Here is a 17,201-nt window from a genome sequence, read left to right on the forward strand (position 1 = left end):
CGCATTAGAGCAGCTGCCAGAACCCCTCTAAGCTTTAGAGGCCAGTGTTTTCAGTCGAGCGCAGTTAGGATCCCACCAGCCTCTGCAAACAAACCGGAAGTCCAGTGCGGCTGCGCTGTGCCCATCCCCCAGCGACAGCTCAGGGGCCCCCTGATTGGTTGGCTGATAGCCACTCTGATTGGGTGGCTGATAGCCACTGGATTGGGAGGCGTGTCTTGTAACGGCCGCTGATTGGTCAGCGGTGTGCATGGCCGAGCCCTACTTCCGGTGCGAGGACCGTTTACCCGCCACCGGTAAATTCTAACTGTCTTTTTCAGCTTCTGCTGGGGATACGGCCACGGCTAGCCATTCTCGCACGGCTAACCGGTTCCCGCCCCCTTCCGAGGCCGATTTCGCGGACTCCCGGACCCAAAAAGGTCTGTCAAGTGGCACTTTTTCCTTCCCTTGAACTTCTTTTCAGTGTGCGCTAGAAGCAATTGAAAAGAGGTTTGATTTTAATGGCTTGGAGGGCTCCGGAGCGAGGTGGCAGGGGGAGGAGGATTTACTTAAGGGAAGAGAAAGGATTTGCCATTTCAGAATGAGCCAGTCTTTTCTGGCTCCGCTGGTGGGTTGGTTTGGGATGGTTTGGGTGGTTTGGGATGGTTCGGAGTGCTTTGTCAAGGCGGTTCCCACTGCTGCTCCTGGAATGCCAGTGCATAGGCACTTGAGATTTGGCCTCTTAGTGGGTACCGGGTGCTGATTGAAAACAATTGATCCTTTTCCATCCTTTCTCTTCCTTGGTATGGGAGGGGGCCGAGGGGGCCGAACGACCGAGGCTCTCACGCTTTATTTAGATTCTTCAAACTCAAAATCCTATTAACTAGCAACTTTTGCTGTAACACTTTTTGAGATGTAAACTTTTATTTTGAGACATCTGATTCTAACCGGCATTAGTCAAACACAGTGCAGCTAAGCTGTTGGTGTTCTAAATACGTACACGAGGCGAAACCGGGGCTTCCCAGTAGCTCAGTTGGTAAAGAATCCACCTGCAGTGCTGGAGACCCCGGTTCAATTCCTGGGTTGGGAAGATCCGCAGGAGAAGGGGTAGGCTACCCACTCCAGTATTCTTGGGCTTCCCTGGTGGCTCAGCTGGTAAAGAATCCGCCCGCAATGCGGGAGACCTGGGTTCGATCCCTGGCGAAGGGAAGGGGCTACCCACTCCAGTATTCTGGCCTGGAGAATTCCATGGACTGTATAGTCAATGGAGTCACAAAGAGTCAGACACGATTGAGTGACTTTCAGGCGAAACAAAGTAAAGATGTGGTTTGAGCACGGTCATTTGGTAACTTCATCTGTTGGGGATCGCTTCCCTCCGTTTACCTGGCTCTCCCTGAAGTGGTACTGCTCTAGTGTTTTAAACTGGTTTAATGTTTATGCATAGTGATTTTACAAGCAAAACTTTTATGCATAGTATTGTATAAAGAGCAGTGCATGGGCTTGATTCCCTGTCAGCTGACTTGATAGCCTCTAAAGCTTGATACCGACGGCAGAAAGGCTGCTTTTCAGAGTCCTAACAGGACTTTTAGAAAGTGATCAGTGCATTGACACAGGCTTGTTTAAAAAAAATTTGGTGTGGTCTGGCGATTGTAATCTGCCCTGTCTTACCAAATATTTCTTGCAGTGGTTTTTGGATAAGTTGATGAGTTGATGGCAAGGGAGAGCTAAAGAGCACAATCCTCAAGTGACTTTTGAGAAAATGTCTTTGCAGTGTCTTTTTTAATTTTTAAAAATTGTAATGTATTTTGGGGGGCTGTGGTGGGTCTTGCTTGCTGCGCCGGCTTTTCTCTAGTTGCAGCCACTGGGGGCTACTCTCTAGTTGTGGTGCACAGGCTTCTCATTGTGGTGACTTCGCTTGTTGTGGAGCTCAGGCTCTAGGTGTGCAGGCTTCAGTAGTTGCTGCAGTTGAGCTCAGTAGTTGTGGCTCCTGTGATTGCACAGGCTCAATACTTGTGGCATGGGGACTTAGTTGCTCCCTGGCATGTGGGATCTTCCCAGAGTGGGAATCAAACCCCTGTCTTCTGCATTGTCAGGTGGTTTCTTCACTACTGAGCCACCAGGAAAGTCCCCTTTGCAAAGTTTTTAATGTCTAAACTGTGTCTGTTTGAAAACCAGATGGTTTTTCTTAATGTTTTAAGAGATTAGACTTCCTAGTATAAAATGTAAGTGCACTTCTCTGTAAGTAACCTGATTTTGCAAGATTTTGAATTTAACAAATTATATTAATTTTGCATAATCTAGTCATAGTTGGGCTATAAGAAAATGTTGCAAAACCTTTACTTACCTTGTGGAAAGAAGAGAAGGGGAACTAAAACTTAGACTTGGCCTGCTGTGAACCAGACATGATGCTGAGTGCTTAAATGTAATTTGGTCTTTCACAGCTCTATGAAGTAGCTATTATTCCAGCTTTACAGGTTAAGGAATTGAGGCACAGAGGGGCTAAATCCCTGCCTAAGCAAAACAGCAAATTTTGCAGTCTGGATTCAGATTCATGTATTTCTTAAAGTCCAGTTCTTTGCACAGTGGCTTGCTAGTTAAAATTCATTTAAGGGAAATGGTTGTTATACCTGTAGTGTATGGTGCAACATGAGTGATAATTACATGTTATGATCCTGAGCAAAAAAAAAAAAATATGTGAAGCAAAAAAGAAATCCTTGACAATTGTTTTTTTTGGTGGTGTTCCAATTACCAAAAGGATCTCATAGAAGTTACAGTTCTTTATTGTTGGGTTGATTTCCGAAAACCTTGAAACATTTATTGATGTAATAAAACTGTTTCAAAAGTTACTTGAATGTTCCAAAATTATGTTTTCATCAGATTGTAACTATCAAAGGAAAAGCTGACATAAAATAATGTAGAACATTTTTATATTTGAAATGTATTCTTTTCAAGGTACATTTTTGCTGTTGCTCCTAGTGAAAGGAAAATCTCTGTAAAAGGAGAAAAAAAAAGACTTAAATTTTTTTAGTTTATACTAAAATATACAGCAATATTGCTTTTTAATTCTTCTAATATCTATCCTATGTACTTATTGTAGATGGTATACATTCTTTTAAATTATAGCATCTATGTAGGCTTCCCCAGTGGCTCAGATGGTAAAGAATCCACTTGCAATGAGGGAGACCAGGGTTCCATCCCAGGGTTGGGAAGATCCCCTGGAGGAGGAAATGGCAACCCACTCCAGTATTCTTGTCTGGAGAATCCCATGGACGGAGAAGCCTGAGGGCTGCAGTCCATGGGGTTATACAAGGAGTGGGACACAACTGAGTGACTAAGCATGCACGATCCTGAGGCAAGAGAGGGTGTCATGACTATCTAAATAATAAAAAGGTGGCTTTGCTATGCCAGTCATTGTTCTAAGCACTTGACATATATTAATTCACATCATCCTCATAATTCCATGGTTTGTGCTATTATCCCCATTTTACAGTTTCTTTTTTTAAGCACAGAGAAGTAAGTTGTCCAGAGTCACACAGCTAGTAAGTGGAGGAGTTGGGACCCACACCTTGTATTCTGGTCCAAACTCTAAGGTCTTAATGCTATTTGATGTCGCCTCTCCTGTAACTAGCCAGCATGTGACAACTGCTTTAAAAGTGTTGCTGTGTGAGTGTTCTGGTACTTCTGGGAAAGCAGTTTTACTTCCAGATGGTGTGACATTGTACCCTTGCTTTGTGGAGCTTGGAAGTTGAAGGAAGCCCTGAAGTTTTGAGGTGGTTCTCCTCTGTGGAGTGGTCTCGTGGAGTGCAGGGTATCGGGGGCAGAGGGCATGGCAAGTGCAGAGGTTCAAAGAATGCCAGGTCAGCATTGACTTGTCCGTGTCCTACAGAGACAGAGGTGCTGGGTGGGTGTCTACTGGGTGACTCCATGTACGCCGCCTCTGTGTTTACAGCAGAGTTTTAGCAGCATTGTAATTAAGCCGGGGAGGGGGGACTGTCTGACTGTTAGAGCCTCTAACAGTGGTTGGCAAACTCTGTTTATAAAAGCTCAGATTGTAAGTATCCTAGTTTTAGAGCAAGGGGACAAGTGATAAGAGGTGACGTCTGAGTGGTGTGGAGAGACCTGACTGGAAAGACCTTGTAGGCCAGGGTAGGAGGTTTGGATTTTATTTTGTTCTTGGCTGAGAAGGGATTCCAGGTGATTTTAATGAAAAAGTAAAGCACCTAGACTGAAGCCAGACTGCACCATATACTAACTATGAGACTGGGTAAATTATTAAAATTTCTTTGTCTCAGTTTTCTCTTAAGGAAAATGGGGATGATAATAGAGCCTGCCCTGGGGGTTGTCAGGAATACTAAATGAATTAACACACATCAAGTGCTTAGAACATTGCCTGGCACAGATTAAGCAGTAAAATCTGTTAGATGGTATTGTCTGTACCTTGTGGCATAGTCCAAATGTTCTATAGTGAAACTGTATTTAATGAAAAATCATATATTTAAATCTATAAAACAAAGTTGTTGAAATACTCCCTAGAGCTGGGGTCCCCAATCCCTGGGCTACAGATTGGTGCTGGTCTGTGGCCTATGGCATGGCTGCATGGAGGTGGTGAGCAGCAGGCTAGGGAGCAAAGCTTCATCTGTATTTACAGTTGCTCCCATCACTTACATCCCCCCACCCCAGTCCATGGAAAATGTGTCTCCCACAAAACCCCTCCCTGCTGGCAAAAAGGTTGGGGACTGCTGCCCTAGAGTGGAAAGTTTAACTCACTATTCTCATTCTTTGTGCGTTTGAGCAGATCCTGCTCTGCAGTGTCTTTTTTAAGAGCAAGACTTGAGGAGTGATTTTTTAATATCTGTGACTTGGAACTAGGTAAATAAATCATAGCCTATTTGCAAGATGGGGAATTGTCTCTTTTTGAACTCATACATTGTATTCTTTTCTGCATCTGGGTTTTACTCATCATGGCCTTTGTGAAATTTCTGAGATTTATCCTTGTTGTGTGTATCAATAGTTGGTTTATTCTCACCGCTGTGAGAGTTGGTTTATTCTCAGTGCTGTGTAGTCTTCCTTTGTATGAAACCCCAGTTCCAGTATTCATGACTTGTATTAGTTGTATAATCAGAAAAAATAGTCTAAAAAAAGTAAAATTTGGTTGAAGTTACAGCTCAAACTGAAGGTATCTAATAACCTGAATTTATTTTACATTAGTAGACTGCATTTATCTAACTTGAGGGAGCTTCCCAGGTGGCTCAGTGATAAAGAATGTGCCTGCCAAGTAGAAGACACAGGCTTGATCCCCGGGTCAGGAAGATCCCCTGGAGAAGGAAATGGCAACCCACTCCAGTATTCTTGCCCTGGCAGGCTCCTCTGTCCATGGGATCGCAAAAAAGTAGGATGTGACTTAGCAACTAAACAAAAACAATCTAACTGGGGAGTTACTTTTCCCTTCATTCTGCCTCTCATTACTGCTCAGGATCGATAAAAGGGCATTAGCTCTCTTATGAACACCCCTCCCAGTGTTCAAATCTGCTACAAAATATGATATGATAGCATTATACTCAATATCCTTTTCTGATTGCTAAGAACGACTCAACCATAACTGAGCCTACATAATTCTAGAAGAGATGTTGACCTATTTTTCACATGCAGTTATTTAGGTTTTACACAAAATTTAACTACAGAAGCAATCATAATCTTAGCGCTGAAATGACCTTAGATGTAATTTTGCCTACTTTTCACCTGGCAGGGGAGGATCTTTAGTGGTCTACCCAGGCCACACCTTGGTGGAGGCCCAAGCTGGACTCTCCTGACTTAAATTTGGAGGCCTGCAGCCTCCCTGAGTAAAAAGCCTCTGAACTCCTTGACAAAAACAGTTAGAACTCATACTCTGTTGTTCATTTGTTTCCAGCACTTACTCTGTAGCCTTTAGGTTGTAAAGCATTCACTTTACAATTTGGAACTGTGTTTGATCTGGATTCTTATTCCTACATGTGAACAGTAAAGCCCTTCAATTTTTAAATTTATCCTAAATCACTAATGAAAGAATTCTCATTTTGTTGCTCTCTAAAATTCAACCAGGACTCCAATTCAACTTGAGTTGGCATTCTGAGAATATACCTATGTTAAGTTTGCTAAGGCAATAAGTGTGTGAAGTAACTTTTTTATGCATTGCTTTTCAGGAGTAAGCTTTACCAGTCCTAGACGTTCAAGCATTTTCACAAATAAATCCTCCAGCAAGTTTAAAAATAATTAGGAAGTGGAGTTGCTCTGGTTGCACAAAAAAGATGTCAAGCGGATCTAGTGAAGTTGATGTGGTTTGTATTTCAAGTTGAAAATCTGCTTTTGTTCGTTTTATTGTGTTCTGTTTCTTTTCCAAATTGAGTTTAATTTCATACAGTAAAGTGCAGAGATTGTAAATGTACAGTTCATGAGTTCCAGACAGTGATGTTTAAAGTATTTAAATGATGAGCATATATGTACAAGTTTTAAAATTTTAACTACCTACCAAGATTCTTTTTTTCTGACTCTTTTCACATAATTATATGAAAGCGTTTTGTAAAGTATAAGGCCCTGTATACAAAGGTAACATGGGGTCTGTCTGTCTACCTATCTATCTATCTATCTAGATAGATAGATAGATAGTTAAGTACTAATCTATAACCCAACCCCACACTATCTTGTTTATGGCTTTTGAAACAGACATATGTACTTTTAAATGGTAAAAATTATTCCTGTAGCTCATAATTCATTCTTAGAATACACTCTTAGAATATCATGGTTGTTTACTTATCTATTTACTTATTTATGCCCTATCTCCTTCTCCCCAAAATGTTTTAGGTGATTTAGAGATTAACTTCTCAAGAAGAATAGGTGTGAGGAATTCCCTGGCAGTCCAGTGGTTAGGACTCTTGAGATCTCACTCATAGCCGAGAGTCCACATTCAATCTCTGGTCTGGGAACTAAGATCCCACAAGCCTCGCAGTGCAGGGGAAGAAAATAAGAAATATATGCGCAAGTGTTTCCTATTTTGTCCACAGAGTGGCACTGTTGGATTATTTTAAAAAATCAAAGTCACGAAGAGGATTCTTTGTAGTTGCTTTTAGAAAACTTGCTTATTTTATAGCAGTTCTGGTGCCAAATTACTAGAAGACTAGACTTTCTACCTTAAGGTACACAGGAGGAAAATGATGTCTTATGTGTGGTTGTGATAATGTGAAGTTTTGAAAGTGCATCTTTTCCTGTAGTCATAGTATTGAAAATAGACAAAGGTCCTTTGATATCACCAGTTGTCTTTTGGAGCCTCTTGGAAGTGAAGTAAGTCCTCAATTTTTCTTAAAGTTCTATCATCATTCCTTTTAATTTGTTAATAAATCTTCCTTAGATAAGAACACGAATCCCTGCTTATGATGATGATAACATTGTTCTTTATGCATATGAACCAAATACTGCATATTTCAGGAATGTAAGTAATGTTAATTGCCATTTGCCAAACACAATAACATTTAACCACTTTAAAGGAAAAGATTTTAATTCTTCATAAACTATAGATTTCCTCTACACTCACTCAAAAAATACTAGTTTCTCTCAAATTTGTCCACTTCCTTTCATTAAACAGTGAGCAAAATCATTTCACTTCCTTTTTTCCTTGTAGGAAAGTCAGAGCAGTTTTTACTTATTTTTCAGTGTAAAACTCTAAACCTAAGTCCCTGTGACATTATGAATTCTTTCCATGCTCCCTCTCTTAGTCAGCAGTGAGTATTTTCATTCTCATATTAACATGGGTTTTTTTTTTTTTTTTGTCTCTGGTTTAGATTAAGACCTCTGAAACTCTTTGAAAAGTTGGTTTAAAATAATAAGTCAATATTATTCTTTCCTCTCATTGTTCAGTCTGAATTTCACAGAATTATTAACTGTTCAATTTTTAAACTATTAGCAGGAAACTGCTGCATCTGAGGCATCTTACAATGAAGAACAAGGAACAATTCAGGATATCCTTATTCATTGCCAGGTACAAAAAGTTCCGTCTGTCTCAGATGCAGTTTTCTAAAATACTAAACTAAAATCCTCTTTATCTCGTATACAGTATATAATTGAAATTATGCTGTTTTGAATTATTTATGATTATCGCTCTCATTATGCTCTTTTAACAGTTTTCTTCGGTGAAAGTTTCAAAATAGCAGTGTGTAGGTTTTATAGCCTTTTGTAAAAGCCCTTAATTGATCAAGTGTAGTTATAGCTCTTTCATCTAAACTGTTCGATACTGAATTAATTTCCCCTACAAATTCTTTAAAGGAAGTTGGCCGATATAGATAAAATTTAGTATGTACCTAAATGTATGTCAGGATATTTCAATTGAAATGAAATGACAGCCCACTGTTTATTAATGAGTTTATCTTACATAGTTTTGAGGGGATTTTTTTTTTTAATTGACATGTTGGTGGAGACTGGTAGAGGTAGCTAACTATGAAGGATTTTGTGAGCTGCATATCCTAGCAATAATGAACATTTATAAGAAGTAAATGTTTCTTAACATATAAAATTTCTGTGATACAATGAACTAGCATACTTTGAAAAGTAAGAAGTGTCTATGAGAGTCTTTATCATGCCTTTATCATGAGAACAGTGGAACACCTAAAGGGGACTTGTGGTGTCTTCTGGGGAAGGATGTACAGAGAGCGGGAACGTGGAGGCCAAGTAGGGAGTTCTGATTTCGAGCAGCGGCAGCCCAGCTGCTTTACGTCAGCATCCACGAGGCTGATGCATGAGGCTGACACGGCTCTGCCAGGACCTTCTGAACGATTGTGTGAGATGTGGTGGGATGAGCATCTCCCATAAGACATGCCCAGGTTTCAGAGTCACAGCCCTGCAGTGGGCCCTCGGGGATCCTCTCCATTTCTCCTCTTGTGCCGGCTCCCTGCTGTCTTCGGCACGTTCCCTTCCCAGTCTAGGCCACATGGGGCAGCACTTCCACCTGTTCTTTTTTTATCCTTCCCAGCGTCCCCTTTAGTAAAACCCCAGCCCTGTCCAGCCAGGCTGGGAAGCAGAGGGGAGGACCTCTGCTGGGGACTGGTGACCCTCAGACAACCTCAATCCTTCTCGCTTATTTCATGGAGAAAATGGGGAAGTGTGGAGCAGAAATCCCCCCCAAGTCCCGATTCTTCTTACAGCCCACAAACCTGCCTAGTTCCATCTCTGCCAACCTCCGTCCTGACCACTGGAGTGGGAAAAGGGTTCCCGCTGTAAGGCTAACACTAACACCTCCTCTGGTTTCTGCATCTGATCCTCTTTCCCTGTGTGCAGACACCTCCGTTCTTCCATCACCCCCCTCTCTCCCGCATCTTCAGCCTCTGTCTCTCTCAGCATACTCATTCTCCCACTGTTATTTATTGAAATCACTGCTTTTGGCCTCCTATCCCTCTCTCCTTCCCTTCATAACCCAGCACTTTGAATGTCATTTACGTTCACTCTGTAAACATTTGACTTCCTATTTGGGTATTTGGGGGGTTGTTTTTTATTGAAGTAGAGCTGATTTATAATATTGTGTTAGTTCCAGGTGTAGAACATAAATTTGGGGTGTAATTCCCTGTGCTCTACAGTAAATCCTTGTTTCTTATCTATTTTATGTATAGTAGTTAATATCAGTTAATGTCATGCTCCTAATTTGTTGGGTATTTTTTAATATACTCTTCCTTCTGCCCTGTATACTCTTGCATGCATTTCTACCTGGTGGACACTTTCTCATCTTTTCACTGTTAACACAGATAACACCCATGACTGCCCACCTAGATTAGGTCTTGCCATTCTGTGCACACTTAGCTTCTTATTCTTATCTGTATCATGGCCATATATTAATAATGCTTGAACACTACTGGACTAGCCATTGTGCAGTATTATTATTATGTTAGTAGTGATACTATAGCACATTGCTTTGTCCTTGAGAGAACTAAGAGATATTTTCATCCTGATTCTATTAATAAGGAAATTGAATAGCAGAGAAGTAACTTGAAGCCCACTGTGTTCCCCTCAAGCCTGTGCTGAGAGCCAGCAGGTCTCACACTTGATCATGTCAGAATCACCTAGAGGGCTTGTGAAAACAGGTCGCTGCTCTCGCTCTCAGACTTCCCAATTCAGTAGATCTGGGGTGGGAGATGTAGCATTTCCAACAAGCTAGTAGATGGTGCTGTTGCCTCTGACACTGAAATCAATTGCCCCTCGCTGCTAATCACTCTATTTACCTTGTCTCTTTACTTGTCTCTCTCCAGCTAAAATGGGAGTTCCTTAGGGCAGGAGCTGGTTCTGTTCTGTTTTTTTTTTTAATGTCCACATTCCCAGCATCTAGCAAAGCAGTCTGGCAGGTGGTAAGCTCTCAATAAATGTTTAGTTGAATGAATGATGTAATGGTTCTGGCCTTTTTATTTAAGTGTATTTTTGCCCAAATGAAATTTCTATGTATTTCAAGAATTCTCAGGTTTTATCAATCACATACCCGATTGGCATACAGGGGCTGTGTACTCAAACGTTTTATAAAGTTAATTGTTAATTGCAGGACTTTAATCTGGGGAATTCCCTGGGGGTTCAGTGGTTGATTCTACACTTCCAGTGCAGTGTTCAATCCCTGGCCAGGGAACTAGGATCTCACATGCCACATGGCCAAAAATAAATAAAATATGCTGATGCCAAAGGTCACATCTGTTATATTTGGTTCACTGTTCCTTCCAGAGTGGACCCTTCACTGCCTATTAGTTTATACCATCATTATGGGAAGAGGCTCTTTTGCCTTTTAGCAGATTTTAAAATTTCTTTCCTAAACTATCACCTTCCTTGATGTAAAATGACTCTAGCATAAATGTGATGGCTTATAGGAATTGTGGAACATTTACTTTCCAGTATTCAAGCTTCTTCAAATGCCTGTATGATATAGAGGAGTTGAGTAGGAGGTTGGGGCACTTTAATCTCAGCCAGCTCGGCCCTGGATCACCAACAATCAGGCATTAAGTGGGAAACAAGAAATTTCTGATGGCTTGAGAATTTTGTTTGTTTCTGGCAGTCAAAGGTTGACTTAATGGTATTTTTTATGTTACTTTTCTTTTGAAGTAGAAATTAGTAACAGTTTGTACTATAATAGGCCATCTATGATGCTATTCAAGACCTGGATAAGAAGTTTGATGTTATTCATGGAAAGGTTTCAAAAATTCACCGTTACCGTTGCCGTATGAAGTCAATGTGGCAAAGCCGTGTAAGTGTTACAAAAATATTTTCACAGCTACAATAAATAGACCTCTGGGTTCTAAAGATGTCAATTAGAAGTGAGAGAGAACTAATAACTCTTAAAGAGGAATAAGGCTGATCTGTACTTGCTATAGCAGCAGATGGGAGACTAAACCTCTGCTGGAAAAATGCTGATGTTTAGGTTTGAGATATGTATGACAACGGGTATTTTTATATTTGTAACCATAATATATAAAATGTGATTCAAATGTAGGGGTGAAGAGAAATAGAGCACTTATCTTTAATAATATAAAGCAATCTTCCATAGAAAATAACTATCAATGTATTTACTATATATGTCTTTTTTCTTTTACTCACAGTTAATTTGTGCTGGGTTTGTGTCATTTCAGAAACTACAAGGACATAGATACAAAAATTGTACTTGCCAGCATTCTAGAAAGAGCAAACGCCTGAAAAGGAAGAGAAGCTCTTCATTATCTCTATCTCTCACTGAAAGTTATAGCCCCACTATACCAGTAAGCAGGCAGGATAATGATTCCCAGAGCAACACTTCGGGAATACCTATCGAGTCCCAGAAGTCCCCAGAGCGGGAGCAGGAGTCATTCATCCAGGATCAGGAGCCAGATCGCAACCAGAGCCCAGGGATCCCTGCCATCTTCACACAACCCTATGAGCCATACGAATACATGCAGGAGGAATCCAGGCAGGTCCCTTCTTACTACGACAGCCCACGGGCCCACAGCACCACCAATTTCTTCCCACCGAACCAGGCCGCTGTAATTCCAAATGCAACCATACTGACCCAGATGGAACCTGAACCAATACCTACCCCTGATGTTGTGACCTATCCACCTTTATTTGATCCCCAGCCCTCCAGGCGTAATAGCTCACCTCCCTGCACGCCGAACACTTATGGTGAGTATGAACTGACACCTGTTACAGGTAGCATTATTTACCCTATAGTCCTCAGCACTTGGATGCAAGTTTGTGGAAGCTGTTTGTTTCTCATCTTGAGTACTAGTTTGGGGTGATACTCTTAGCGATGACTAACACTTCTTGAGTGTCTCTAATGTGCCCACACTATGCCAGTCAACTGACACTGCCTCTACACTAATACTCATAATGATCACACTGTGAGTTTTTTCATCTTGTTTTTCTTTACCCTTTCCCTGTGTAAACAATCACGTGTTCCTAAAATGACTAGAGCCCAGATGACAGAAAAGGAAAGGCATACTTTAGGTTAATTCACACAGAGGTCAAACTTGTGTTGACATCTTTGGTTAGAGAAATAAATCTTCCTAGCAAATTACAAAACCCACTTCCATTACAACACACTAACTTTAAGGAGTCGAGCACTCTGGTTGAATAACTGAGTACTTGTCTGGACACAAAGAAATTTGAGTACAACTTAGTTTATGGCATGGGCTTCCCTGGTGGCACAGGCAGTAAAGAGTCTGCCTGCAATGCAGGAGACCGGGGTTGCATCCCTGGGTCAGGAAGCTCCCCTGGAGAAGGGAATGGCAGTCCACTCCAGTATTCTTGCCTGGAGAATCCCATGGACAGAGGAGCCTGGTGGGTCACAGTCTGTGAGGTCACAAAGAGTTGGACATGACTGAGCAACTAACACTCTCATTTTTATTTTATAGCATAGCTAAAACTTCTTGAGGTATGAGCACTTACATTATTTCATGTCTCAGTTACTTTTTAAATATAAACCTCCAACCAAATATCTATTACTATGCAATGAAACTTGAAAGAGATATTCAGTGTAATGTTAAAGTTACTTTTGACCTAGCTAAGCACAAAATAATCTTGTTTTCTGCAAAATTCAGATAAGCATTTAAGCCTTAAGAGACGGGAATTTTAAAGCCATGGTAGAGGGTTGGTAAGAGAACTCATGTGGTTCTCAAAGATAATGGAAGTTATTGAAATTCATTAATTAAAATGAATAAATTTAAGCAACTTTAGAACTATAAATTCTGGAAATTGCCCACTGAAATTAGCTAGTAAAATAAACCTCATCTGGAGAAACCAAGAGGACAGAAATTGAGAGAAATTCATTGAAATTCTTAAGAGAGCAGTAGCTTGGCTTAGATTAACTTAATTCAACCTAAGTTACAGGTCTTTTTGCTATATTTGCCTGTGGCCAAAGAGGCCTTGGGTTGCTCAGTCTGTTTTATGATCTTTGAAACTCTAAGTTACCTTCTGAAGTTGCTTTTGTTGTTTGGGGGAGGTCATGTGGGACAGCAACCCACTCTGGTACTCTTGCCTGGAGAATCCCATGGATGGAGGAGCATGGTAGACCCTAGTCCATGGGGTCGCAAAGAGTCGGACACAACTGAGCAACTTCACTTACTCATTCACATGGGACATTCTTGGGTAGCTAGCCTAAGGTCATCTTTAGTCTTTCATTACATTTTACCTTGAATTCTGGGTCCATGCTGGGGTACTTCACAAAATGTTCCAGGAATGATACAATTACTCCCTACTTAACATCTCTTCTTTCAGGATAATATGAGGTCAAGTATGATTTGTCTTTTTCCCCTCTTTGAAGCTCCAACTTCACCAGTTAGAAATCGCCCTGATTTCTTCAGAGAAAGCTTCCCTGAGGACCCCTCAACCTGGTCCGTGGATGAAGTGATCACGTTTCTGCAAGATGTAGATCCTCTGACAGTCGATCCCCTGGTTGACCTCTTCAGGGAACATGTAATGTATCTTTTGATCTGGTTTTTCTGCCTTAATGACTTTGAATTATCTCTTTGCAGACCCTTCAGTTGGTTACTGTTTAGTATAGATGGTGGGGGAACCCTATCAACTGATTTTTCCATATTTGAGAGAGTTCACTTTGCCCAAAGTCAGATCCTTAAACAGTAGAGGCTGGATCTGTGCTTTAAATGGGTACCCAAGTACCTAACATACTACACGTCTTCAAGTTCTCAAGAGAAGATGATTCAGCATGGCCATTCTCAGGTGTCTTCTCCTTTGTAAGACCAGCTACAAAGATCCTCCTCCCCACCTGCTCCCTGCTTGGCCCTGGGATTGTGAGTAGGAGGGAGTGACCACCGTTGTAATACATTGTCCTCCTTGTTATGATTCCCAATGAAACCAGTAACTGATTCCATTTGGCTCTGTCCTGTTGACCTTACATGATTACTGACGATTTGGGATGCTGATACTCTCATGCCATTTACAAAGTAACATCATGGGCTAAATTTTTTAAGTTCTAATTTCTTTAATTTCTACTTTTACTTACTAGAAAATGTATAGAAGGTACCTGACAAAAGCAGTACTGTGAAGGACTTCAGGTCCCTTCAGCCAGTAATAAATGATTCAGCAGTTTTATATTTAAACTAGATCTCATAAAAACCAAATAATATGCTTCAGCAGCATCACTTGGCCAATTAATTCTTTTTCACACCAGGAGGATGGCTTGTGACTATCAAGTAATATTTTTGTAGTTTCCTAATGAATAAAATTAGTGCCCACATATCTGATGTACCATTTTCAATATGGTAAGAAAATCAGTCATTAGTTTTTAGCATCTAATTAGCTTCAGGCAACTAACCGATTACCTTCCAATGTTAAGATAGCATTGTATAGCACACTAATAGCTGAGATACTCATGTTCCAGTCCTTCTAAGAAAGTCAATGACCGTCTGAAATTCATTTTTATGATTCATTAAGTTTTTACTCTGTCACAGTTATGCAGTATTTTGTTTAACATAAGGTATTTAAAATTAGGTAGCTTGATGCTTAGGACATTTTTAAGATATTAAATTTCCTTTTTCTTAAAATTTGAAGCAAATTTACAAGTGATTAAGTGATGCTTCACTGTACAAATTAGATTTTTGATAGTTTCCATCAATCAGTTGCAGATTCAGAGAATATATAGCTGGAATGAGCTGCTCTATAATTGTGTTACATGTTCTTATATAGAAAGGAGAAACTATTCTGATTCAATATGAATGCTTTATTAATTATTTTAATTTCCTTTGCTCTGTAGGGCATTGATGGGAAAGCTCTGCTACTGCTCAAGAGTGACATGATGATAAAGTACATGGGGTTTAAGCTGGGGACAGCCTTGAAGGTGTGCCACTACATTGAACGGCTTAAAGAAGGAAGATACATCTACAATTTATAAACCACGTATAGGTTAGACTGGACTTAATTCTGGGAAGACCAATGCTGTCTTTGCTCTGCCCTTAGAAGTTTTTGTTGCATAGAAGGTTCTTTAAGATATGGTGTATCCAAAATAGCAGAACCTGGGATAGTCCAGTCTACTTCTTTAGAAGCCATTTAATGTATTAGTGCTAGCATGGTCAAACTGGTTGTTTGTTCTTATCTTTTCATTATTTTCACTGTATAGTTTACAGATATACTTCATGCAGAAAACAGAAATACCTTTTGATTTTGGTTAATGTTTATATGTAAAACCAAAACAGTCAAGTCCCAAAGGGCAAAATATCAGGCACTGACAAGCTTTCTAAAGAAATCCATATGACATTTTCCTTAGAAGAAAATTTAAAGTTGCAACTATAGGTATCCTGTTTTTCTCAAATATTTTATGTCTGTTACTGCAATGTTCTGTTTGTATTCTACCAGTTTCCCAAAAGGGAATAGCCACATAAATTATTTTCCTTTATGTTATTATTTCACTGTATGTTTTATCTGTCCCTACTAGAAGGAAAAAAGCAGCCTTTTAAGATTTCATGAGGCGTTCTTACCAGTTTTTAAAAAAAATTATCACATAGTCATTTCATGCAAGAGATACTACACTACAAGGGTGGTTTGGATTGAGTCTGACTATATTCTTTTCAACTAAATACATGTTATTTTACAACTTCCATATTTTGTCTAAACTTGGACATTTAACTAGGCATTCATTGCTCACATCTCTCCATGAAGATGCCTATGTCTGAGTTTTTTAAAGATGTGTTTTATTGTCTCTTCATTCCTCATATGGATACTGTTTTGTGTTTATATTTTATTCTGTACCTGAAGTATACACATAATTAAATTCTTTTTTAATTTAAAATGGCACTTTACACTTCCACTGAACTAAAGACCATCTCAAGAGTTTTTTAATTGTTTAAAACACATGCAAAGTGTTTGCTATCACTGGTACCTCTCAGCTCACACTTCAGGGTTTCCATACAGGGAAGTTCTATCTTGTGCAATGTTTCTAGTTAATTTCCTTTCTGAGCCATTTATCTTTATAAACTTTAGACAAGTACATTAAATCTGATTTGAACTTTACTTTAAAAATTAGAACCTTCATGTGAAACATTCATTGTTATTTTATTTATTACATCATATGTTGTATAATATTCAGTGTAATGTTAATAAGCTATGAGAAATGGTGCTGATTTTATTAGCCATTTGTTACAAATGCCAATAAGATGTTCACCAGGGGTAAGAATATGCATTATCTTTTTCGAAAACCAAGTGTACCTTATAAGCAAATATAACTATTTACTGGGCATATGTGATTTAAAGGGCATTTTCATCTATGTTATTGCTTTTGTGTTAGAAGATTCAGATTTCAACTTGGTCTTCTTTCAAACTGTTTATGTGAAGATGCTGTGCCCACTTGAACAGTCCTCAGGTGTTTGTATAAGCACTATGTTTTACAGTTTTTAAATATAATAAAGTTTAATAATTACAGCCATTAATGTCAAAGCCTCAGATTTGATTTTACTTGCTTAAAGAGTTAAAGCCAGCAGTGATGCATGTCATGAAGACAGCCTCACTAGAGAATTCTCTTTCCACCCTGAATATCAAGGCAAAAGTATGGCTAACACAATAACTTTCATAAATACAGACTTCAAGTACCAGGACTAGAATTTCATATCCACTGAAACAAATTTTTCTCTCTAAAATTACTCTCATCTTCATGAAACATAGTCAAATCAAGACTAAATTTGTTCACGGAATGGTCAACTCATCAGTTGACCACATAGGCTCCTCCAAAGTGGCTGTGGTGGAAATCCTCAGGA

The 17,201-nt window shown here is 39.7% G+C and overlaps 1 protein-coding gene across 3 annotated transcripts; it reads left to right on the forward strand.

Moving 5' to 3' along the window:
* The first annotated feature begins 331 nt into the window (after nt 1–331).
* Nucleotides 332–16,859, forward strand: SCML1 (Scm polycomb group protein like 1). Of its 3 annotated transcripts, XM_065916430.1 has the most exons (8): nt 332–416; nt 6,156–6,290; nt 7,358–7,438; nt 7,910–7,984; nt 11,102–11,212; nt 11,595–12,120; nt 13,760–13,911; nt 15,209–16,859. In XM_065916430.1, the coding sequence occupies exons 2-8, from the start codon at nt 6,261–6,263 to the stop codon at nt 15,344–15,346; spliced, it is 1,113 nt and encodes a 370-aa protein (XP_065772502.1). In that variant the 5' UTR covers nt 332–416; nt 6,156–6,260; the 3' UTR covers nt 15,347–16,859. The 3 variants fall into 3 exon arrangements, with proteins under 3 accessions (XP_065772502.1, XP_065772504.1, XP_065772503.1); XM_065916432.1 differs by lacking the exon at nt 7,358–7,438; XM_065916431.1 differs by lacking the exon at nt 332–416 and having other exon boundaries at nt 5,476–6,290.
* Nucleotides 16,860–17,201: the final 342 nt, after the last annotated feature.

Source organism: Muntiacus reevesi, chromosome X, assembly GCF_963930625.1.
Source record: "Muntiacus reevesi chromosome X, mMunRee1.1, whole genome shotgun sequence".
NCBI lineage: Eukaryota > Metazoa > Chordata > Mammalia > Artiodactyla > Cervidae > Muntiacus > Muntiacus reevesi.